Source organism: Scyliorhinus torazame, chromosome 13 (genome assembly GCF_047496885.1).
Source record: "Scyliorhinus torazame isolate Kashiwa2021f chromosome 13, sScyTor2.1, whole genome shotgun sequence".
NCBI lineage: Eukaryota > Metazoa > Chordata > Chondrichthyes > Carcharhiniformes > Scyliorhinidae > Scyliorhinus > Scyliorhinus torazame.
In genome coordinates, this window is record NC_092719.1 from 70480909 (window position 1) to 70507392 (window position 26484).

At 47.5% G+C, this 26484-nt stretch overlaps 1 protein-coding gene across 1 annotated transcript in view; it reads left to right on the forward strand.

Moving 5' to 3' along the window:
• LOC140388097 (phosphatidylinositol 3-kinase C2 domain-containing subunit gamma-like) overlaps positions 1-26484 on the forward strand; it is a 310331-nt gene that overhangs the window by 179888 nt on the left and 103959 nt on the right. The window contains exon 21 of the mRNA XM_072471736.1: positions 19757-19864. Coding sequence (XP_072327837.1) covers positions 19757-19864 — 108 coding nt within the window. The remainder of the gene's footprint in view (positions 1-19756; positions 19865-26484) is intronic.

The following is a 26484-nucleotide window of genomic DNA, read 5'->3' on the forward strand; positions in this document are numbered from 1 at the left end:
AGAAGGTCTTGAACACCTCATTTATCTTTCCTGCCCTTCGCACCGTGTCTCCCCTTTAGTCTCTAATTCCTCCTAACTCCCTCGCTGCTGCCCTCTTTCGCAATTGATGAGCCAACAGGCGACTAGCCTTTTCCCCATATTCATACCTCCTCCCCTGTGCCTTCCTCCACAGTACCTCCACCTTTCTGGTGGTCAGAAGGTCAAATTCCGTCTGGAGTCGTCTCCTCTCCCTGTACAATTCCTCCTCCGGGGTCTCTGCAAATTCCCTATCCACCCTTAAAATCTCCCCCAGTAATCTTTCCCTTTCCTTGGCCTCTGTTTTCCTTTTGTGGGCCCCAATGGAGATCAGCTCTCCTCTGACCACCGCTTTTAGTGCTTCCCATACCACTCCCACAGGGACCTCGCCATCGTCATTGACCTCCAGGTATCTCTCAATACACCCCCGCACTCTTGCACACACTCCCTCATCCGCCATCAGTCCCACATCTAATCGCCAGAGTGTTCTCTGCTCCCTTTCCTCTCCTAATTCCAGGTCCACCCAATGTGGGGCATGATCCAAAACCGCTATGGCTGAGTACTCAGCTTCATCCACCCTAGAGATCAACGACCTTCCCAAAACAAAAAAATATATCCGGGAGTACACTTTATGGACATGGGAGAAGAAGGAAAACTCCCTAGCCCTAGGTCTAAGAAATCGCCATGGATCCACTCCCCCCATTTGGTCCATAAACCCCTTAAGTACCTTGGCCGCTGCCGGCCTTCTTCCGGTCCTTGAGCTGGATCTATCCAGCCCCGGGTCCAGCACCGTATTAAAGTCCCCTCCTAAAATCAAGTTTCCTACCTCCAGGTCCGGTATACGCCCCAGCATCCGTCTCATAAATCCCGCATTGTCCCAGTTTGGGGCATACACATTAACCAACACGACCTCCATTCCCTCCAGCCTGCCACTCACCATTACATATCTACCTCCGCTATCTGCTACGATGTTCTTTGCTTCAAATGCTACCCGTTTCCCCACCAAAATGGCCACCCCTCTATTCTTTGCGTCCAGTCCTGAGTGGAACACCTGTCCCACCCATCCTTTCCTTAACCTAACTTGGTCCGCCACCTTCAGGTGTGTCTCTTGGAGCATAACCACGTCTGCCCTTAGTCCTTTCAAATGCGCGAGCACTCGGGCCCTTTTTATCGGTCCGTTCAGGCCTCTCACGTTCCACGTGATCAGCCTCACTAGGGGGCTACCTGCCCCCCTCCCGTGTCGACTAGCTATTAACTCCGCCGTCTCGAAATAATGGTGTCTCTACTGATACGTGACCCATAGTCTTGCCGGCTGCAGCATCCCGAACTTCACCTTCCTTTTATGCAACACCTCTTTGGCTCGGTTGAAGCTCGCCCTCCTTCTCGCCACCTCCGCACTCCAATCCTGGTATACCCGTACCACTGCATTCTCCCATCTGCTACTCCGCACCTTTTTAGCCCATCTCAGGACCTCTTCTCTATCCTTGAGGCGGTAAAATCGCACGATTATCGCCCTGGGTGGTTCTCCCGCTTTTGGTCTTCTCGCCGGAATCCGATTTGCCCACTCCACCTCCAAGGGGCCCGTAGGGGCCTCAGCACCCATCAGTGAGCTCAGCATCGTACTTGCGTACGCTCCACAGTCCACTTCTTCCACACCCTCAGGGAGACCCAGTATCCGAAGGTTCTTCCTTCGCGCTCCGTTTTCTGGGGCCTCGATCCTTTCAGTACACTTTTTATGAAGTGCCTCGTGCGTCTGTGTCTTAACCGCCAGGCCCAGGATCTCGTCCTCAATATCTGTCACCTTCTGCTCCACCACGCGGAGCTCTGTCTCCTGGGTCTTTAGTGTCTCCTTGAGCCCCTCAATTGCCTGTAGCATTGGGGTCAGCACCTCCCTCTTCAGCAGCTCCACGCACCATCTCACAATTTCCTCCTGCTCAGGCCCCCATGTTGCCTGCGCTTTCTCCGCCGCCATCTTGTACTTCTCTCTTTCTGACCCTTTGGTCGATGGTTCCTCGCGCTGCAGCCGCCGGTTTTTTCCTCCTTCGTTTGGGGGGGACTCCCTTCTCACACACCCCACACCGGGTTGCGTCGTCGAAAAATTCCCCGTTGGGGCTCTTAAAAGAACCCGAAGGTCCGTCGGAGCTGGAGCCGCCGAAACGTGCGGCTAGCTAGGCATCACCGCAACCGGAAGTCCCTTCAGTGGCCTTGATGAGATCTTTTCACAGTTGTTCCCTCTGCTGCTAGAATTCACCTTTGATATAGGCCCTCAGGTCAGCTTGCAGCTTTAAGCTTGCCCTTGCCCCGCCTGCATGCTGGAAGAGGCCCTGTTTATCCTGCAGTTGCAGCCAAATCTTTTACTGTTTCTGCCGTGTCTGGCAACCAAGAGACATACCCTTCCTGGGGGACACTGTTGGGGGAATGTTGCAGCCTTCTTCCCACACCGGGAAATGGCAAACAAATGCCGTGGGGGCCCTGTAACGAGCCCAAAAGTCCGTTCCAAGCAGGAGCTACCGAATATGCGACCTAGCCCTGCATAGCCGCACCCGGGAGTCCCCATCTGACTGTAATAAAGCCACAGTTATACCCAACTTTAGTCTTTGTGCAATTGATCGTGCATCAACAGCCAATACTGAAATCCCTTGGAGTTTGAGACTAATAATAGTTTGACTCTGATCATTACATCTGCATCTTGAGAGAGTGAATGTGAGATTGAACTGTGCTGAAGAACAGGCACATGGATTGTGATGCAGAGTTCTCCTAAACCCATTGCGACTAATGCTGAAAGCACAGGCTGGTACCTGCTAATCTAACTAATTGTAGTGTGCCTCCTGCAGTGAGCATGCTGTCGAGTGGGTACACACCTGGGCAGTGGGTGCAAAGCCATGAGAGGCTAGCACAATCTAAAATCCACCGGCACCACTTAAAACCAGCCTCTTAAAGGGGAAGTGCATTGTGGTTGGATCAGGTGCTGCGAGTCATTCTAAATGTGATTTGGGCATGGGGAATGCTCAATAATGGAACAACATGGCAGAAAATGAGCTCTAAGGTTTTCCAACTCCCTCTGGAGGCCTTGGCACTGGAGGTGGAGACGAGGAGAGATGTTCTCTATCCACAGGGGGTGGGGTCGAGGGGGAGGAGGCGGGGGGGGTGGCTGGTCAAGGAAGCCTTCCAGGCAAACTTTGCAAAGCCAGTGGGAACAGATAACCCTGGCAGTTGGTGCCAGAGGTTTAGCCCGAGAATCTGGATGAAATCCCACAAAAAGTTCAATGACCTTGCACGAATGGTCAAGGTCAGCAAATGTATCTTCAAATTCCATACCCCACCAACTGCACCATTGGTCTCAAATGCTACCCACTCCCTTGACTCATCTACCTACGATCCCTCTCAAATACGACTCACGCCAAACATTCAAAACTTCACCTCGCTCTTGCACATTTACCACGTTTGCAAGCCTCAGACCCACATCGCACAGCCGACACACACTGCCAGCTATTCAACCATGACAGTCACATCACCCCAACACACTGCACCACACTCACCAACGCACTTCCTGCTCTCTTGCAGAGCGAGGTGACACATAACCCGAGGTAGCAGGAGCTGACCAGCAGGAGGCAGACACTAAAGTTTTGTTCTGCTGTAAACTGCTTAGGTTTTGTTTCCCTAGTAACAGAGTTAGTGGAATAGTTATTCTTGGGTGATGACAGCTGTACCTAGCCTGGAAAGAGGCCATGGTTAGATAAGAACTTCAAATCGTGGGAGAGACACTTCAAACAAATAACCATGCTTCAAAGCCGTGTGAGGATTTTCAGTTAACCTTGTTTAATTGGGATGCTTGCTTCAATGCAAAAATTAATTGGTGTGTAGGAATAGAATAGGAAGTACTTCAATGAATCATCATGGTTCAACAGTCTTGTATAAAATAAAGACAGCTGGACTAAGTAGCCACTATGAACAGCTTGAAAAAAAGAATTATGAGCAGCTTTGGGGATAAATAAATGGTGATACGATCGGTAAAAATTATGAAATTTCTGAAAGTTAGTCAGAGAGGAAAAGTATTTTGGAAGGATGGATATTATCAGAGAAAACAGCTTGAGATGAGATAATGAAAAGATGATGCAAAAGCTTGAGTGTTCAAGAACGGCAGGTACATGCAAAGGCTCCAGATGCTAATGGCCGGTAAAGGAGGGCTTTCACCTCATGGTTTAGACATAGAACTCAACATTTTATTGGACCATAAGACCCTATCAATGAACCCCCTAATCCACCTCTGTAAAAGGGTATAAAGCGCAGCATGTAATGGAGGGTAAACCTAACTGTAGATCCAAGCTAACGTTCTTAGCTTATTTGAATATCCATGAAGACATGAAACACTGAGAAGTAAAGACAAAGGAAGAGGAAGAAAATGTTGTTCACATGTGTAATTCATGCATGTGTAATTCATGGTGCGAGGGGCAAGGTTTAGAGGCGATGTACGAGGCAAGTTTTTACACAGAGGTTGTGGGTGCCTGGAACCCGCTACCGGAGGAGGTGGTGGAAGCAGGGACGATAGTGACATTTAAGGGGCATCTTGACAAATACATGAATAGGATGGGAATAGAGGGATACGGACCCAAGAAGTGTAGAAGATTTTAGTTTAGACGGGCAGCATGGTCGGCACGGGCTTGGAGAGCCGAAGGGCCTATTCCTGTGCTGTACTTTTCTTTGTTCTTTGTTCAGGCTGACAGGGATCAGTACTCACTGCTTTGTCCCAGGTGTTTTCCATTGTAACTAGTGTGTCATGTTCCGACTTATATAGTGACTAAACTGAACATACCCACCATTTTGGTTTCAGTTGACTCTGAATGATTAGGTAACAGAACAACAAATCGGAAATTCATCACAGCATAAATACAGTACAACATAAAATCATATACAGTGAATGGTAGAACCCTCAAGAGTATTGAAAGTCAGAGAGATCTAGGTGTACAGGTCCACAGGTCACTGAAAGGGGCAACACAGGTGGAGAAGGTAGTCAAGAAGGCATGCGGCATGCTTGCCTTCATTGGCTGGGACATTGAGTATAAGAATTGGCAAGTCATGTTGCAGCTGTATAGAACGTTAGTTAGGCCACACTTGGAGTATAGTGTTCAATTCTGGTCGCCACACTACCAGAAGGCGGTGGAGGCTTTAGAGAGAGTGCAGAAGAGATTTACCAGTGTCATGCAAGAGTGCCTTTAAGAAATGGATGTGTAAGCAATGTACGTTTAAGAAAACAGTGATGTCAGAGAGTGGGTGGAGCTCAGCTGAGTTCCGCCATTTTGTAGCTTGGTTTTGCAATTTAAAAAGTGCCTGGCTGGTTTTGCTGAGAGCAGTTTAAAAGTGCCTGGCTGTTTTGCTGTGAGCAGTTTAAAAGTAGAAAGCCAGCTTGAGACAGCAGCTTGAGAAGTTCTGGTTTGCTTAGAGTGCTTGAAGGGAGAAAGCCAGGTTTGAGAAAGCAGCTTGGTGTGTGTCTGTGTGTTTCCAGAGAGCTGCAAGTGTTGCAGTTTGGTTTTGCAGCTTAAAAAGTGCTTGGCTGTTTTTGCTGAGAGCAGTTTAAAAGTGCCAGGCTGTTTTGCTGGAGCTGAAGGCAACCAAGCTAATATATCTCTGCCATTCTACAGAAAATATATATATCCTTTAATCTGATGTGATACTGTTTAAAGGTGTTAAGTCTCTTGGAAGTTTGAAGGAACATTTTAAGGAATTATTTACTGTTGCAATATTTTCTGAGTTATCTTTGAAGTAAGGGGTGTTAAGAGATCCAATGTTTATTTAAGATGTTAAGTTGAGTTCATGGAATAAACAGTGTTTTGTGTTTAAAAACCCTCGTGTCCATGATTGTAATCCTATACCGAGGGGAAAAACCGTGTGCTAGGAAAAGCAACAAATCCATTAAAGGGAGAGGTTGGTTGAACTCCATGATACATTTTGGGGTTCTGAAACACCTCGCCCATAACAATTGGGGGCTCGAGGGGGATAAAAATCTATCTATTGGATTGGCTTTTGTGAACTTAAAGACAGTGAAAGATTGTTGCTTTTCCAGTGTGGTATTTTAGTTTAAGTGGAGAGAGTGTTGTGAACAATGGCTCTTTCAGAGGCTCAGGCATTTTTGGGGGTGGAGAAGGTCACACGTAGTATCTTACGGACAGAAACGAAAAGCAGACTGTTAGATGTGGCAAGACCATTGCAGTTAACATTACCTGACAAAATGCGAAAAGATGAGGTAATTATGGTGGTGGTTAAGCATTTAAAATTGCCTAAGATAGAGTTTGACTGATTGGAAATGGCAAAAATTCAGTTGCAAATTAAACAAAAGGAACATGAGAAAGAATTTAAGCGGCTGGCATACGAGAGTGAGAGAGAGGAAAGAGAAAGAGAGAGAGAGAGAGAAAAAAGAAAGTGAAAGCGAGAAAACAGAAAAGGAGAGAGATGAAAGGAGAAAAGAAAGAATAGCCCTAGCAGAACAAAAAGAAAAAGAAAGGGAGATGCAGTTCAGGGAAAAAGATAAAGAGAAGGAGTTTGAATTTCAGAAAATGACCATGAAACATGGCAATCAGTTAAAATTGGCAGATGTAAAGGGAAACGTACAGTTGGATGGTAGTGATGAGGATAGTGAGAAAGAGCGTCATAGTCGAAGGCTTGGTAGGAATCTATTTAAATATGTCCAAGCATTGCCAATGTTTGACGAGAAGGAAGTGGAAGCCTTTTTCATTTCATTTGAGAAGGTAGCTAAACAAAAGAAATGGCCACGGGACATGTGGGTGTTACTGATTCAGACAAAGCTGGTAGGTAGAGCTAGGGAAGTGTTTGTATCACTATCGGAGGAGGTAACTGGAACGTATGAGGAGGTGAAGAAATCCATCTTAAGTGCATATGAGCTAGTGCCTGAAGCTTACAGACAAAGGTTTAGAAATTTAAGGAAACAATTTGGTCAAACATACATGGAGTTTGAAAGGCTCAAACAGAGTAATTTTGATAAGTGGATAAGGGTTTTGAAAATAGGCCAAGCGTATGAAGCTCTCAGAGAAATTATACTTTTGGAGGAGTTTAAAAATTCAATTCCTGATGTAGTGAGAACTCATGTGGAAGGACAGAGGGTTAAAACTGCGAGATTAGCAGCGGAAATGGCAGATGATTATGAATTAGTTCATAAATCAAAGATTGATTTCCGACATCAGTTTCAGCCGGTGAGGGATAGAAACTGGGGACATGAGAAATACTCAAGTGGTAAAGGTAAAGGTGATCTGATGGGAGACAATAAAGAGAGTGTACCTCAGATTAAAAAAGAAATCCAGGAGGGTGGAAAAGAAATGAAAAGTTTCAGATGTTTTCCCACTGTAATAAACTAGGCCATGTAAAGTCACAGTGTTGGTGGTTGAAGAAAAGCACTAGGAAGGCTGCTGTGGTAAAACAGGATAAGATAGTGGGGTTTGTTAGAGTGGTAAAGGAAAGCCCAACGAAAGCGAAGGAGGTGCAAACGATTGTATAGCCTGTTCAAGAAGTCAAGTAGTAATTGTTAAGAAGGTGCCAGATGTCTTTAAATAATTTACTTGTGTGGGTAAAGTTTACTCATGTGTATCAGGAGGAGCAGGTAAAGAAGTCACAATTTTAAGAGATACAGGGGCTAGTCAATCTTTAATGGTAAGAGATGAGGAATTATGTAGTTTGGGAAGAATGTTGCCAGAAAAGGTGGTGATATGTGGAATTCAGGGTGAGAGGAGTAGCGTTCCATTACATAAGGTAAGGTTGGAAAGTCCAGTGAAGAGTGGTGAAGTGGTAGTAGGAGTAATAGATAAACTATCTTGTCCAGGAATACAGTTTATCTTGGGTAATGATATAGCTGAATCGCAGGTGGGAGTGATGCCTACTGTGGTTGATAAGCCATTGGAAAATCAGTCAACTGAAGTGTTGAAAGACGAATATCCTGGGATTTCTCCGGATTGTGTAGTAACAAGGTCGCAAAGTCACAGGTTAAGACAAGAGGAGAAATCAAAGAGTGAAGATGAAGTTGAAGTGCAATTATCAGAAACGATTTTTGATCAGCTGGTTGAAAAAGAACAAGAACAGGTGGAGGATGAGGCGGATATTTTTAGTTCAGGAAAATTGGCTGGGTTACAACAGAAAGATGTAGAAATAAAACGGATATATCAGAAAGCATATACGGAAGAGGAATCTGAGAGTATACCAGTGTTATTACCATAAAAATGATGTCTTGATGAACAAATGGAGACCTGTACATATGCAGGCGGATGAAAAGTGGGCAGAAGTTCATCAAGTAGTATTGCCGGTAGGGTATAGAAAGGAGGTGTTGCGAGTTGCACATGAGGTACCAGTGGGAGGTCATTTGGGAATAAGGAAAACTCAAGCTAAAATCCAGAAACATTTTTATTGGCCTGGACTACATAAAGATGTTAAATTTTGTCAATCATGTCACACATGTCAAGTGATAGGGAAACCTCAAGCAGTGATAAAACCATCACCCTTAATACCCATTCCAGCATTTGAGGAACCTTTTACAAGGGTCCTAATCAATTGTGTAGGACCGCATCCTAAAACAAAAAGTGGGAATCAATATCTTTTGACTGTAATAGATGTGTCTGCTAGGATTCCAGAGGCCATTCCAGTACGTAATATTACAGCTAAAAGGATTGTGGAGGAGTTACTTAAATTCTTTACTAGATATGGACTACCCACAGAAATTCAATCGGATCAAGGAATGAATTTTACTTCAAAGTTAGAACATAGAACATTACAGCGCAGTACAGGCCCTTCGGCCCCCGATGTTGCTCCAACCTGTGAAACCACTCTAAAGCCCATCTACACTATTCCCTTATCATCCATATGTCTATCCAATGACCATTTGAATGCCCTTAGTGTTGGTGAGTCCACTACTGTTGCAGGCAGGGCATTCCACGCCCTTACTACTCTCTGAGTAAAGAACCTACCTCTGACATCTGTCCTATGTCTATCTCCCCTCAATTTAAAGCTATGTCCCCTCGTGCTAGACATCACCATCCGAGGAAAAAGGATCTCACTGTCCACCCTATCCAATCCTCTGATCATCTTGTATGCCTCAATTAAGTCACCTCTTAACCTTCTTCTCTCTAACGCAAACAGCCTCAAGTCCCTCAGCCTTTCCTCATAAGATCTTCCCTCCATACCAGGCAACATTCTGGTAAATCTCCTCTGCACCCTTTCCAATGCTTCCACATCCTTCCTATAATGCGGCGACCAGAATTGCACGCAATACTCCAAATACGGCTGCACCAGAGTTTTGTACAGCTGCAACATGACCTCATGGCTCCGAAACTCAATCCCTCTACCAATAAAAGCTAATGCCTTCTTAACAACCCTCTCAACCTGGGTGGCAACTTTCAGGATCTATGTACATGGACTCCGAGATCTCTCTGCTCATCCACATTACCAAGAATCTTACCATTAGCCCAGTCTCTGTCTTCCTGTTATTCCTTCCAAAATGAATCACCTCACACTTTTCTGCATTAAACTCCATTTGCCACCTCTCAGCCCAGCGCTGCAGCTTATCTATGTCCCTCTGTAACTTGTAACATCCTGCCGCACTGTCCACAACTGCACCGACTTTGGTGTCATCTGCAAATTTACTCACTCATCCTTCTACGCCCTCCTCCAGGTCTTATTCAAAGAAGTTATGGATAACTTAGGAATAAAACAATTTAAATCAACTGCGTACCATCCAGAATCGCAGGGAGCGTTAGAAAGATGGCATCAGACATTAATGACAATGTTGAAGGTGTATTGTCAAGATTATCCAGAGGATTGGGATAAAGGAATTCTATTCGTATTGTTTGCAATTAGGGATGCACCTAATGAGTCTACCAAATTTAGTCCTTTTGAACTAATTTTTGGTCATGAGGTAAGAGGACCACTTAAATTGATTAAGGAAAAATTGGTGGGTGAGAAATCGGAAATTACACTATTGGATTACGTGTCAAAGTTTCGGGAATGATTAGATAGAGCAGCTGAATTGGCTAGACAACATTTGAAAGTTGCACAAAATGTAATGAAACGAGTAGCGGACAAGAAATCCAAAGTTCGTAGTTTTGCCAGTGGGGATAAAGTTTTAGAGTTGTTACCAGTGGTAGGGGAGCCTTTAAAAGCTAGGTTTTGAAGATCGTATCAGATTGAAAGGAAATTAAGTGAGGTGAATAATGTGGTAAAACATCAGATAGAAGGAAGACTCACCGAGTGTGTCATGTGAATATGGTTAAAAGGTACTTTGAAAGGGAAGGAGAGAAAAAGGAGGTATTAATGATTCTAACTCAAAGTGACAAACCAAATCCAGATGACTGTGAATTTGACATACCTCAAATTAAATTGGAAAATTAGGATGTTCTTAAAAATTGGGATGAATTGTTAAGTTACCTTCCAGAGGGAAAACGAACTGACCTGAAAGAGTTATTGATATCACATGGGCAAGTTTGTAGAGATAAATTGGGAAGTACTAAAATGGCGATACATGATGTAGATGTGGGCAATGCTGTTCCTATCAAACAACATCCATATGGACTTAATCCTTTAAAATTGGCACAGGTTAACAGAGAGATTGAGAGAATGCTGAAGAATGGCATAATTGAAGTGGGTTGCAGCCAATGGAGCTCACCCGTAGTGATGGTACCTAAACAAGATGGTACCCAATGGTTGTGTGTGGACTATAGAAAGGTGAATGCAGTTACAAGAACGGACTCTTATCCTATCCCACATTTGAAGGATTGCATTGAGAAAGTGGGACAATCTGCTTTTATTTACAACTTCCAGACATGGAAAGAACATTTAAAGCATCGTATGGAGTTCTTCAATCGACTTCAGGTGGCAGGTTTGGTGATGAACCTAGCCGAAAGTGAATTTGGAGAAGCCCGAATCACTTTCCTTGTGGAGTTCCCATTATCCTCAAGACGAAGGGAAATAATGCGATTTCTTAGCATGAGTGGAGTTGATCGAACATTTGTGCAAAAGTTTTGTGGCGTGATTACTCCACTGATGGAATTGCAATGGACAGCGCACTTTCAATAGGCATTTGACTGCCTGAAAGCTGTGATCACCAATGTTCCTGTATTGGAGAAGTGCAAGGGACTCTGTATTCAGATGAACTAAAGTATCTGATTCTAAAGAGAAATGCCGAGGAGTAGAGGAATGGATGGATCATGCAGAGACTTTGTTCAAAGAGAGGAAGTTTGGAGGAAGAAGAACAAAGAAAAATGGACTATATTATTATACCTGTTTGAGTGTGTTGTTTTCTTTAAATGAAAATGTATATTTACTGTGTACATTTCTTAGTGGATGGTGCAAAAGTGAAAAATGAAACCATCTTGAAGTTGATGGTTTCTTTTTTTTTTCCTGGGGGGAAGTGTCATGCAAGAGTGCATTTAAGAAATGGATGTGTAAGCAATGTACCTTTAAGAAAACAGTAATGTCAGAGAGTGGGTGGCGCTCAGCTGAGTTCCGCTATTTTGCAGTTTGGTTTTGCAATTTAAAAAGTGCCTGGCTGGTTTTGCTGAGAGCAGTTTAAAAGTGCCTGGCTGTTTTGCTGTGAGCAGTTTAAAAGTAGAAAGCCAGTCTGAGATAGCAGTTTGAGAAGTTCTGGTTTGCTTAGAGTGCTTGAAGGGAGAAAGCCAGGTTTGAGAAAGCAGCTTGGTGTGTGTCTGTGTGTTTCCAGAGAGCTGCAAGTTTTGCAGTTTGGTTTTGCAGCTTAAAAAGTGCCTGGCTGTTTTTGCTGAGAGCAGTTTAAAAGTGCCTGGCTGTTTTGCTGGAGCTGAAGGCAACCAAGCTAATATATCTCTGCCATTTTACAGAAAATATATATATCCTTTAATCTAATGTGATACTGTTTAAAGGTGTTAAGTCTCTTGGAAGTTTGAAGGAACATTTTAAGGAATTATTTACTGTTGCAATATTTTTTGAGTTATCTTTGAAGTAAGGGGTATTCAGAGAGCCAATGTTTATTTAAGATGTTAAGTTGAGTTCATGGAATAAACAGTGTTTTGTGTTTAAAAACCCACGTGTCCATGATTGTAATCCCATACCTAGGGGGAAAACCGTGTGCTAGGAAAAGCAACAAATCCATTAAAGGGAGAGGTTAGTTGAACTCCATGATACATTTTGGGGTTCTGAAAACACCTCGCCCATAACACCAGGATGTTGCCTGGTATGGAGGGCATTAGCTATGAGGAGCGGTTGAATAAACTCGGTTTGTTCTCACTGGAACGATGGAGGTTGAGGGGCGACCTGATAGAAGTCTACAAAATTATGAGACGCAAAGACAGAGTGGATAGTCAGAGTCTTTTCCCCAGGGTATAGGGGTCAATTACTAGGGGGCATAGATTTAAGGGGCGAGGGGCAAGGTTTAGAGTAGATGTACGAGGCAAGTTTTTTACACAGAGGGTAGTGGGAGCCTGGAACTCACTGCTGGATGAGGTGGTGAAAGCTGGGACGATAGTGACATTTAAGGGGCCTCTTTACAAATACATGAATAGGATGGGAATAGAGGGATACGGATCCAGGAAGTGTAGAAGATTTTAGTTTAGTCGGGCAGCATGGTTGGCACGGGCTTGGAGGGACGAAGGGCCTGTTCCTGTGCTGTACTTTTCTTTGTTCTTTGTTCTAAATGCATGGCCTTACACTGATGGAGAATACAGTGGTCATCATTAGAGCAGTTATTGCTGAGGCCATGGTCAGCAATGAGACTGAAACCACTGAAGGTGACACTACCCTCATAGCTAACCCTCCTTCTCATGTTCCGCTTCCCACTCATTCCAGACTCTCTTCTGATTCCCAAGCTGCAGATGGTCTAAGCGTGTGGTGCAAGCATGCACCTCTTGCTTTCCCCCCTCTTCCCTCGCCAGAACTGTCCCCTTGTGTCTTTCTCCTTTCGGATATCCAAGAAGGGCCAACTGGCCAGGCTGTGGTGCAGGAGAAAGATCTGGAAAAGGAATGAACGCCACCATTTTCTCTGATACCCACAGCCATCAGCTCAGGTACTGTGTGTACATTAGGAGGGTTAACTTCAAAGCAGAGTCTGCATGTTGGGAGAGTCTGAATTCAAGTGGCCTGTAGCCAGAGCATGGGGATAAGGTTCCAGCTCATTGAAGGATAGGGCCACCCAGGAGTTCCTATGCAGAGGATTCAAATGGGGACTTTGGGAGCGTGGGAAGAATGTAACTGATGTATAGGCACATTGAAACAATTAGTGTAGTGGCAGCCCTGCTAGAAAGCTTACAATCAATGACAAGGATCATGGAAGAGTCCAGTAGCAGTTTGGCACAGGGCTTTGTGCAGAGCTTGGAGTCCATATATTCGAGCATATAAATTGTGGCCAATTCCATCAGCAACTTGACATACCCAGCAATGATGCAGCCTCTGATGTCCAAAGTCTCTTGTCTCCATTACAATGCAGACAACCCAACATCTGGATGCTTCAGTGGGAGATCAGACTAACTCTCATGCAAGCTGAATGCTGCCATGTAAAATTCAGACTGCTAGCATGCGATGCCAGTGTTTTGTTGCCCATCCCTAATTGCCCTTGAACTGAGTTGCAGCTAAGAGTCAGCCACATTGCTGTAGGTCTGGTGTCACTTTACTAGGCCGCAAGGATGACAGATTTCCTTCGCTAAAGGACATTAGTGGACCAGATGGGCTTTTACAACAATGGTTTCATGGACGTCATTTTTATTTTAAATTCCAGATTTTTATTGAATTCCAATTTCACCATCTGCCTTGTCCTTGATCTCTGGATTACTTGTCCAGTGACAATACCACTGTCATGATATCCATATTAACATATCATGGTGCAATCACACACACACACTGATGGACAGGTAGATGGACCAACCAACACACACACAACATCACAGCCAATCACCAGTGAGAGCACAAGCACTATAAAACAGGGAACACCACAGTTCCCGCTCATTCCACCAGGAGATAGCTCAGAGCACAGAGCTCACAGCGTGCCACTCAGACATACACCATGTGCTGAGTGCCTCACTAAGATAGTGCTAGGGCTGGGTCCACAGGTTAGCTGGTGAAGTATGAACCACAGCCAGAGGTTAATAGTTATTATTGTACAGAATAATAAAACAGAGTTGTACCATCTACAACCGTGTTGGTTCGTTTGTGTATCGGAACACCCAACACGACATGATACCAGGACTGGAAACTCACCAGCGACTGTGAGACCTACCTGCACCTCTTCAGAGATCCGCCATCCTGCGGCCATGGACACCATCAGCCCGCCGTAGCCGCTCCAAATCGCTGGAAATCTCGGCGACAACTGGAAGCTGTTTAAACAGCGCTTCCAGCTCTTCCTAGAAGCCACAGACAGGGAGAATGCATCGGGCACCAGGAAGATCGCCCTCTTCCTCGCCACGGCGGGGCAACACGCCATCCACATCTACAACTCCCTGGCATTCGCGTAAGGCGAGGACAAGCCGAAGTACAAGACGGTCCTTCTAAAATTTGAGGAACACTTCAGCATGGAAGTTAATGAGAACTTCGAGAGGTACCTCTTCCAGCAGCGCCTGCAGGGTAAGGATGAGCCTTTTCAATCTTATTTGACACACCTCCGTATCCTCGCGCAGTCCTGCGGCTATGAAGCCACCTCCGACTCCATGATTTGGGATCAGATAGTTTTTGGGGTCACCTCGGACACCCTACGCCAGCAGCTCCACAAAATAAAGTGCCTCACCCTAGCCACCGGCATCATAACCTGCGTCCACCACGAAAACGCGACCAGCCGGTACTCCCAATTCCAGGCGGCCGAATCGGCACGGCAGGGGTCCTAAGAGGCCGAGCGGGTCCAGTCGATCGAGTTCCTGCCGGCCCGCGGCCCGGACGAGGGGGGCCATTTTGCGCGCTTTCTGAGGTCTCCTGCGCTTGTACGCGCCAAAAGAGGGGACGTTGACGCAGAGGGACGTGATGCGCAGGTGCGCTCTACGCAGGACCGCACCGCGCATGCCCGGTGGCGCAACGAATGCAATGACATGTGGCAACTGTGGATCCGCACACTTAAAGCGGCAATGTCCAGCCAAAACGCGACAATGCCTCCGCTGTGGCAGGATGGGCCACTACGCTGCCTGCTGTCGAGCAGCTCAACCTGCCAACTCTCCGCTATTCCGCCAGCCTCGCAGGGACATGCGGGCCATTCAGCCCCCATACACCGAGTCATACCCTGACGACGTGCAGACTGGTGATACCGACGACCGTGAATCCTTCCGCATTGCGGTAATAGACAGGAACCGGATGTCCCCAAGTAGGACCCACCAGCCAATGCCAGTGCACAGCATTAATCCGGGCGATGAATGCTGTGCCACCCTAATGGTCAACCGATCACCAATCACATTCCGCTTAGACACTGGTGCCTCCGCCAATCTCGTTGCATGGTCGGCCTTCCACACCTTGAAGGTCAAACCACCGATTCGGCCATCCCACTGTCAGCTGGTCGATTACAATGGGAACGTTATCCCGGCCATGGGATCCTGCCAGCTCGAGGTTGCACACAATTCATACACAGCCACACTGTCTTTTGAGATAGTTGGATCCTCAAAGGATTCTCTGTTGGGTGCACAGGCGTGCAAGATTCTCCACCTCGTTCGGCGGGTACACACTCTGTCTCCAGAAGGCACGTCCGATTTCCTGGATGCAGATTTAGGCCGCAGCTCCACTCGCTCCTCGCCCACAACCAGGAGGTTTTCGAGGGCATGGGCACACTGCCCTACACTTACAGAATACGGCTCAAACCGGACGCCACCCCGATCATTCACGCACCTCGGAGAGTCCCAGCACCACTCAAGGACCGCCTCAAGCAGCAGCTGCAGGACCAAGGAGTGCTTTCCCGGGTCACGGAGCCAACGCAATGGGTCAGCTCCATGGTGTGCGTAAAAAAGCCCTCTGGCGAGCTCCAGATCTGCATCGACCCGAAAGACCTGAACAATAACATCACGAGGGAACACTACCCCATACCCAAACGGGAAGAGATCACGAGCGAAATGGCCCGCGCTAAAAATTTTCACCAAGCTTGATGCCTCAAAGGGTTTTTGGCAGATTTAGCTGGATCAGTCCAGCAGGAAGCTGTGCACTTTCAACACTCCCTTTGGCAGATACTGCTACAATAGGATGCCGTTTGGCATCATCTCGGCATCCGAGGTGTTTCATCGCATCATGGAACAGATGATGGAGGGCATCGAAGGGGTGTGCGTCTATGTTGACGATGTCATCATCTAGTCCACCACACCACAGGAGCGCATCAGTCGTCTCCAGCGTGTCTTTGCACGGATACGAGATCACGGCCTGCGCCTCAACCGAGCCAAGTGTTCTTTTGGCCAAACTGAGCTAATGTTTCTGGGGGACCACATATCCCGGTCAGGGGTGCGTCCGGATGCCAACAAAGTGGCAGCCATCGCAGCCATGCCGCAGCCGGCAGACAAGAAGGCAGTGCTACGCTGTCTCGGGATGGTCAACTTCCTGGGGAAGTTTATTCCCAACCTTGCCTCGCACACAACGGCTCTTCCCCACCTGGTCAAGAAGACAACGGAATTCCAGTGGCTGCCCGCACACCAGAAGGAATGGGAGGAGCTCAAGATCACGCTCACTACCGCCCCGGTATTGGCGTTCTTCGACACTACTCGGGACACAAAGATCTCGACTGATGCCAGCCAGTCCGGCATTGGGGCGGTATCCTGCAACGGGACAACACTGCATCATGGGCCCTGGTCGCCTATGCCTCGCGGGCCATGACCCCCACAGAACAGCGCTACGCGCAGATTGAAAAGGAGTGCCTGGGTTTGTTAACCGGCATCGACAAATTCCACGACTATGTGTATGGTCTTCCGCAGTTCACTGTGGAGACCGACCATCGCCCCCTGGTCGGCATCATTCAAAAGGACCTCAACGAGATGACCCCTCGCCTCCAGCGCATTCTGCTCAAGCTCCGGAGGTACGACTTCCAACTTGTCTACACTCCGGGAAAGTACCTCATCATCGCGGATGCCCTGTCCAGAGCAGTGAACACACCGCCCGAAAAGGAGGGGTTCGTTTGTCAGGTCGACGCACAAGTAGCCTTCACATCGGCCAATCCGCCGGCTACTGATGCACGTCTGGCCCACATTCGCCGTGAGACTGAGGCTGACCCCCTTCTACAACATGTGATGCGCCACATGACGGAAGAGTGGCTCAAGGGGCAGTGCCCACAATTCTACAATGTCCGGGACGACTTGGCCGTCATTGATGGTTTCCTCCTAAAGTTGGACCGGATTGAGATCCCACACAGCATACACCGGCTTGTCCTCGAACAATTGCACGAAGGCCATCTCGGGGTTGAAAAGTGCAGGCGGAGGGCCCGAGAAGCTGTGTACTGGCCAGGCATCAGCGACGACATCGCCAACATCGTGCTCAACTGCCCCACATGCCAAAGGTTTCAGCCGGCGCAACCCTCTGAGACGCTTCAGCCCCATGAGTTGGTAACGTCCCCCTGGGCAAAGGTGGGTGTGGACCTCTTTCATGCGCTCGGCAGGGACTACGTCATTATAATTGACTATTTTTCCAATTATCCGGAGGTCATACGCCTGCATGACTTGACATCATCAGCTGTCATCAGAGCATGCAAAGAAACCTTCACTCGCCATGGCATTCCGCTCACCGTCACGTCTGACAACGGGCCCTGTTTTGCGAGCCAAGAATGGTCTTCTTTTGCCGCTTCATACGGCTTCACACACGTGACGTCCAGCCCTTTGCATCCCCAGTCGAATGGCAAGGCGGAAAAGGGCATCCATATCGTGAAGCGGCTCCTCTGCAAGGCTGCTGATGCCGGATCTGACTTCTATTTAGTCCTGCTGACCTATCGCTCGGCCCCACTGTCCACAGGCCTCTCGCCAGCCCAGCTGTTGATGGGTCGCACGCTCAGGACCACTGTGCCGCCCATTCATGTTCCTAAACCCGACCATGCTCCAGTACTGCAAAAGATGCGACAGCAGCGTGCTCAGCAGAAGGTGGCACATGCCGCTCGGGCAACTGATCTTCCTGCCTTGGCGCCTGGAGATAACGTCCGCATACACCTACCGGAGGGTGGCTGGTCGGCAACCGCCGAGGTTCTCCACCGCGTGGCTCCCCGCTCGTTCCTGGTTCGCATGCCTGATGGCTCCATTCGCCGGCGTAATCGGCGGGCCCTTCGGCTGCTTCCGCGCTCGCTACGTGATAATGCACCGGTGCCACGCCCTCCTGTTGTCCCTGATGTCGACTTCGTGGAGCTTCCTGCCACTCTGCCTACTCCTCTCTCGCCCTTTGGCCAGGCCCATTCCTCAGCCGGTGGATCCTGACCCACTCTTGAGGCGGTCAACCCGAATTCATCGCCCACCTAATAGACTGGACTTATGAGCCTGTTTGCACATTGGTCTCACTGAATTGTTTTGCAATACTGTTAACGTGTTTCTTTCTTGTCGTTCCAGGAGTTCTTTTCGATATTTGATGATTGCACTTGTTTTGTTTGTGGTACAACCTCGTTGCTCTGTTGCACCTGACACCTTCCTATGTATATAGTTTAGCCTCATGTACATGTTGTAGATATTGCACACACATACTCAGATGCACTCAGTACACACCAATATTTATTACCATGTAGGCACATATCCTTTTGAAAAGGGGGGATGTCATGATATCCACATTAACATATCATGGTGCAATCACACACACACACTGATGGACAGGTAGATGGACCAACCAACTTACACACAACATCACAGCCAATCACCAGTGAGATCACACGCACTATAAAACAGGGAACACCACAGTTCCCGCTCATTCTACCAGGAGATAGCTCAGAGCTCACAGCGTGCCACTCAGACATACACCATGTGCTGAGTGCCTCACTAAGATAGTGCTAGGGCTGGGTCCACAGGTTAGCTGGTGAAGTACGAACCACCGGCAGAAGTTAATAGTTATTATTGTACAGAATAATAAAACAGAGTTGTACCATCTACAACCATGTTGGTTCGTTTGTGAATCGGAACACCCAACACGACAACCACTATGCCCTCCACCTCGCCTAGGCTGCTACGTATTCAGCTGTGTAAAGTTAAGAGTAGGGATGACAGGTTAATTTGCTTACTCTGCATTCTTCCATCAAGTGTGTCCTTAGTGTGCACTCAGCCCCTCAGCGACATAGTGTCAGAGCAGCTAGCAACAGAGCTGTGAATAAGTGCCACCGACATCATTGTGGGGGCAAAGCCAACATTCGCAGAACCAGACATTGCAGAGGCTAAGGAGCCGAATCCTGTAGCTAATGCCAGATTTGTTTGATATTATTTGCTCTTTTCTTGTTTCCAAAGCATATGTGCAATTTAAATCTCTGTTGTGGAATACTTTAAAAATCTGACATCGTCATGCACTTTTTGTCAGCTTTTCCCTATTATAAATCCCCATGTCCATGTGCCACACCCTCTTCACCGTGGAACTTAGACATGTTCATAAAATCAACCCTCTTATATAACCTGGGGATGTTTTTCAATTTCTAGAGCAAAGGTCATCTTTGGGAAGTAATGGATCGCTGGTTTTAACCTCTATGTTTCTCATTGCTGTTGGAAGGGGAAATCCACCTTTATTCCTGGTACAGTGATTGCTGTGATGACTTTGCTCAGGGCATATTTCGCTGGTTTTCTTTGCATAGAAGTAAAGAATGATTCTTTTTTCCATGTTACAGACTTTACTGATGGAAGAGATTGAAGAATTAGAGAAATTCTTCTACCAGATACATGTCTGCCGCCTGCCACTGAATCCTGCACTTGCAGTCAAAGGCATTGATGCCAGTGTAAGTTCATATGAAAAGAAACTCTAGCTGCTCCATGACATATTTATAAAGATGATCCTGGTCGACTGAGGTTCTAGATTATTCGCAGGGTTGACAGGGCTGGGTCTGCCTTTGCCAATGTCGTTTCTGGTGCCTAGGTCAATGCCGGGTTGTCTGTTCAGTTTAATTCCTTTTTTTGATTTCTTTGTAGCGGTTGACTATAACTGAGTGGCTTGCTAGGCCATTTCAAACGTGATTTAAGAGTCAATCTCATTGCTGTTGGTCTGTAGTCACATGGAGGTCAGACCATGTAAAGATGGCAGATTTTCTTCCCCAAAGGGCAAATGGAGTGAATGTTTAACTTGGTGGGTGGGGTGCCACTCAAGCGGGCTTCCTTGTCCTGAATGGTGTCAAGATTCTTGAATGTTGTTGGAGCTGAACTGATCCAGTCAAGTGGGGTGTATTCCATCACAGTCCTGACTGGTACCTTGAGATGGTGGACAAGTTTTGGGGAGTCAGGAGGTGAGTTACTCTCTGCAGAATTCCCAGCCTCTGACCTGCTCTTGTAGACACAGGATTATATGTTTGGTCCAGTTCAGTTCTGGTCAATGGCAACCCTCAGGATGGTCGTAGCAGAGGATTCACTGATTATAATGCCATTGATTGTCAAGGGAGATGGTATTGCCCGGCACTTGTGTAGAGCGAACGTTGCTTCCCACTTTCCGATCCTAGGCTGAGTGTTATCCAGGTCTTGCGACAGGGCCTGCAGTGTATGCAGAAGCTCTGTGATATCCTGCACAAGGTGCAAGACTCTGCCCACGCTGGTCCAGTCACTGCAAAGCCTGGACCAATCAATGCAGACCAGGGAACAATCAGTGCAGAGCCTGGACCAATCAGTGCAGAGCCTGAACCACTCAGCGCAGCACCTGAACCAATCAGTACAGACAAGGGAACAATCAGTGCAGAGGCCAGACCAATCAGCGCAGAGACTGAATCACTCAGCCCAGAGCCTGGACCAGTCGGTGAAGACCCGGAATCGATCAGTGAAGAACCCAGACCAATCAGTGAAGACCCGGAATCAATCAGTGAAGACCCGGAATCGATCAGTGCAGAACCCGGACCTATCAGTGCAGATCATTGGCCAAACAGTACAGATCCTGGACGAATCAATGCAGAGACTGGACAAGTCAATGCAGAGTCTGGACCAATCAGTGCAGACCAGGGGCCAAGCAGTTCAGAGCGTGGACCAATCAGTGCAGACCAGGGACCAATCAGTTCAGAGCCTGGATCAATCAATGCAGAACCTGTACCAATCAGTGTAGACCAGGGACCAATCAGTTCAGAGCCTGGATCAATCAATGCAGAACCTGTACCAATCAGTGTAGACCAGGGACCAATCAGTGCAGAGCCTGGATCAATCAATGCATAGCCTGGTCCAATCAGTGCTCGACCTGGATCAATCAATGCAGAGCCTGGACCAATCAGTGCAGAGCCTGGATCAATCAATGCAGAGCCTGGTCCAATCAGTATAGACCAGGGACTAATCTGGACAGAGCCTGGACCAATCAATGCCAACCAGTGACCTGTCAGGTCAGAGGCTGGACCAATCAGTGCAGACCAGCGACCAGTCAGTGCAGAAACGGGACCAATCAGAGCAGACCCTGGACCAATCAGAGCAGACCCTGGACCAATCAGAGCAGACCCTGGACCAATCAGTGCAGAATCTGGACCAATCCGTGCAGAGCCTTACCCAATCAGTGCAGAGCCTGGACCAATCAGTGCAGAGCCTGGACCAATCTTTGCAGAGGCTGGACCAATCAGTGCAGACCGGGAATCAGTCAGTTCTAAGCCTGGACCAATCAGTGCTGAGCCTGGGCCAATCAGTGCAGAGCTTAGACCAATTAGTGCAAACCAAGAACCAGTCAGTTCAGTGCCAGGACCAATCAAGGCAGAGCCTGGACAAATCAGTGCAAAGCCTGGACCAATCAGTGCAGAACCTGGACCAAGCAGTGCAGAGTCTTGACCAATCAGTGCAAAGCCTGGACCAATCAGCGCAGTTCCTGGAATTAGCATCACACAGCCTGGACCAATCAGTGCAGAGTGTGGACCCATCAGTGCAGACCGGGGACCAATCAGCGCAGAGCCTGGACCCATCAGTGCAGACCGGGGAACAATCAGTGCAGAGCCTGGACCCATCAGTGCAGGCCGGGGACCAATCAGTGCAGACTGGGGACCAATCAGTGCAGATCTTGGACCAATCAGTGCAGAGCCTGGATGAATTAGTGCAGTGCCTGGATCAGTCAGTTCAGAGTCTGGACCAATCAGTCCAGAGCCTTGAGCAATCAGTACAGATCAGGAACGAATCAGTGAATAGTCTGGACCATTCAGTGCAAAGCCTGTACCAATCAGTGCAGACCAGGGAGCAATCAGTCCAGAGACTGGACCAATCAGTGCAGACCAAGGACCAATCAGTCCAGAGACTGGACCAATCAGTGCAGACCAGGGACCAAACAGCTCAGAGCCTGGAGCAATCAGTACAGAGCCTGGAGCAATCAGTGCAGGACCTAGACCATTCAGTGCAGAGCCTGGACCAATCAGTACAGAGCCTGGAACAATCAGTGCAGACGGAGGACCAATCAGTGCGGACCGGGGACCAATCAGTGCAGACCTGGGACCAATTAGCGCAGAGCCTGGACCAATCAGTACTGACGAAGGACAGATCAGTGCAGCGCCTGGACCAAACAGTACAGAACCTAGGCCGATCAATGGAGATCTGGGACCAATCAGTGCAGACCAAGGATCAACTAGTGCAGTGCCTGGACCAATCAGTGGAAAGCAGGGACCAATTAATTCATAGCCTGGATAAATCAGTGCAAAACCTGTACCAATCAGTGCAGAGCCTGGACCAATCAGTGCAGAGCCTGGACCAATCAGTGCAGAGCCTGGACCAATCAATACAGACCAGGGACCAGTCAGTTCAGAGCCTGGACCAATCAGTACAGACCAAGGACCAATGAGTGCCGGGCCTGCACCGATTAGTGCAGAGCCTGGACCAATCAGTGCAAAGAGTTAACCAATCAGTGCAGAGCAGGGACCAATTAGTGCAAAGCCTGAACCAGCCGTTGCAAAGCCTGGACCAATCAATGCAAAGTCGCTGGGCTGATGGAAGTCGCAGGTTCAGAGAGTGCTGTCAAACAAGCCTTGGTGAGTTGCTGCAGTGCTCGTAGATGGTACACGGGGTTGCTACTGGGTGTCGGTGGAGGAGGGATTGAATGTTGAGGGTGGTGGATGGGCTGCCAATTAAGCAAGTTGCTTTGTCCTGGGTGGTGTCAAGCTTCTTGAGTGTTGATGGAGAATGTTCCATCATACTCCTGACTTGTGCCTGTCGATGATGGGCAGCCTTTGGAAAGTCAGAAGGTGAATAGGGTTCCTAGCCTTCCGTGCTCTTGTAGCCATAGTATTTATATGGTTGGTCAAGTTCTGCTTGTGGTCAATGGCAACCCCCAGGATATTGGCTCAGCACATCATAAGACATACGATGAACGTCTGAGGATCCTGGGATTATATTCATTGGAGTTTAGGAGGTTGAGGGGAGGTCTAATAGAAACTTACAAGATAATGAATGGCTTAGATATGGTGGATGTAGGGAAGTTGTTTCCATTAGCAGGGGAGACTAGGACCCAGGGGCACAGCCTTAGAATAAAAGGGAGTCACTTTAGAACAGAGATGAGGAGAAATTTCTTCAGCCAGAGAGTGGTGGGTCTGTGGAATTCATTGTCACAGAGGGCGGTGGAGGCCGGGACGTTGAGTGTCTTTAAGACAGAAGTTGATAAATTCTTGATTTCTCGAGGAATTAAGGGCTATGGAGAGAGAGCGGGTAAATGGAGTTGAAATTAGCCATGATTGAATGGTGGAGTGGACTCGATGGGCCGAATGGCCTTACTTCCGCTCCTATGTCTTATGGACATAAGAGCGGAATTGGGCCACTCGTCCCATCGAGTCTTCTCTGCCATTCAATCATGGCTGATATTTTTCTCATTTTCCCCACAACCTCTGATCCCCTTATTAATCAAGAACCTATCTATCTCTGCCTTAAAGACACTCAGTGATTTAACCTCCACAGCCTTCTGCGGCAGAGTTACACATATTCACCAACCTCTGGTTGAAGAAATTCCTCCTCATCTTTGTTTTAAAGAATTGTCCCTTCCTACTTCCTCTGAAAGCCCTCTTTTTCCCTTTCCTCCAATAATATGAGTCCTTTTTTTCCCTCTGTCTTTTAAGGGGCATTCTTTTTTTGCAACTCCATGTTGCCTATTGCCACCATGTGGGAGACCCTAGCAGCCGTGCATTGTAGAGTCAAGGCAGCAAAATCTTTTCTTGAGCAGGCTTATGGTCGATGGCCTGCCCGAGGAGGATCCTAACATGCAGATGGCTCTTGAGGTAATGGCCCTGGGGCTCAGTTTGTGGACCTTGCAGGACTGTTAGAAATCACATCCTTTGTGGATATCCCCTGTCGCTCAGCATTCAACCACGTACCTGGTGGGTGGGATGGAAGAGCAGAGGCAGGCTCAATTCTCTCAGTGTAAAGCAGCTGCCTTGAAAACACGCACAACGTGAAGAATATTTTTGTGGTCACACACCTGTTGGAATGGTAGGCCTTCCTTTCACTGAATCTGTCAAGCCTGCTCATGGTTGTCTTGATGGGAAAATGTGTGCAGTCAATCATATCCTGTCCCTGGGGGAATCCAGCTGTTGTGGCAACATCATTGCCTTCTGCACTTGTGAGGCTGAATCTGTGAGGAAGCAGGTGAAGTCAGCAATCCTAATGGAGAGGGCATCTGTGACAGTATTGATGCAGCAGTAAACAGCTAAATGAAAGATCTCACAGAGCTTTGAAATGAACCAACGGTGAGGCAATTGTGGGCCACCAGCATTTTCAATGTTACCAGCAGGGCCTGTTAATAGATAATTCCAGATGAGTGGTCGCCCACCGTTAAAGGTCTGTTACATCTCACTGCCCAGTCGCACTCTCATCTTGCAGTGCAAATGGAACGTTTCCAGGTATGTTAGCCTGTTTCAGTAGACCCGGTGCGTCCGATTACTTTAGGGTCCTCCTCCTTTGCTGTTGGCTCCTTTGGTTTGGCCTCTTGCTGCCGGGGACTCTTCTTCATGCCGGGTAACACTGTCACTGAGTTCCAGGTGCGAGGAAGAGTGCCTGTTTTAAATATCCTTCCTCGGGATAGAATTTGTGCAAGACTGGCTGAATGGCCTGATGCCACTTTGGTTTCAGATTGTTGGGCAGCCCTTGAGTTGCTGATGAGCACACACCGACCTCTTACCGCCCTGCCCCCCGACTCCGCCAAGCCCCTTGTGCAACTCCAACAACTTCCCTGGGCCTTACAGCTCATATCACTGCAAAGGTCTGCTTACTTGCACAGTTTCCAGATCCTTTCTGCCCTTCAGAATAGCTTCCTGTCCCTGTTAGCGACTGCGCTATGCTGGAATGGTTTACACAGCCTTCTGAACTCAATTCAACCTTGTGCAAACCGCAGAGCTGCTGATCACACTCCATTCCATGATGTTTCAGATGTCTCGCAGTGTATGCGCATGTTCCTCCTCCTTTTCCGCACCGACAAAAATAGTCAGTGTTGGAAAAGGGGGTGGAAATTCCAGATATGCACCCTGGCTGTCATTTTATTTCCTACCTGACATCGTACAGTCTGTGTCAGGACCACTAAATCCAACCTTTGATCTTTTGAACCTAGGAGAGCATAGCTCTGGGATAATTTGATTGAGGCCTTTAAAATAATGAAAGAATTATATTCGATACTGTGGATAAGCTATTTCAGTTTGATAGGTTATGGAGGAGCAATGGGCCTGATGATAAGAGTCAGATTTTTGCAGAGTCAGATCAATTTTAATTGTTGCCAGTGTGGTATAAGGTTTAAGGGTATGGGTAGCGAGCTAAATGGAGAACCAGATGTCTGGTCATCTATTTCTGCTAATACAGTCCTCAGATGCATTCATTATGAATGCTTGGTTGACCTCCAAGATTATAAAATGCATTTACTTAGCAGGAATCTGATTGGACAAACTTAAGTGAAGGGTTGACTACTGCTCTTACAATCTTCTAAGATGATCTTTACCCCATTTCACGCCTCTTAATCTTGTCCAAATAGACATGCAGACTTTGAAAAAACAGATCAAAGAAAGAATAACTTATTATAACCACATAAAGATGTCAAGCAATCAAACATAACACTCCACTTCAGCCTATGTGAACAGAGCTAATCCATTAGTGAGTCTCGGAGCTCAGCCAAGCATTCATAATGAAGCCATAAGTGTGTGCAGGAATCCCAGAAGTGGGCCACTTGCCCTTTTAAAAGGCCTCTGGAGTCAACCTGACTCCACAAAAACTGCCAGACCTGCATTTGTTTTGTTATTTCAGATTCCCACCATCTCCCCGTGTTCTCTCCGTGTCTGCATGGGTTTCCTCCGAGTTCTCCAGTTTCCTCCCACAGTCCAAAGATGTGCAGGTTAGGTTGAGTGGCCATGCTGAATGTCTCTTAGTGTCCAAAGATGTGCGGGTTAGGTGGAGTGTCCAATTGTCTTGGATTGCTCCAAGGGTTCTTTATGATTCA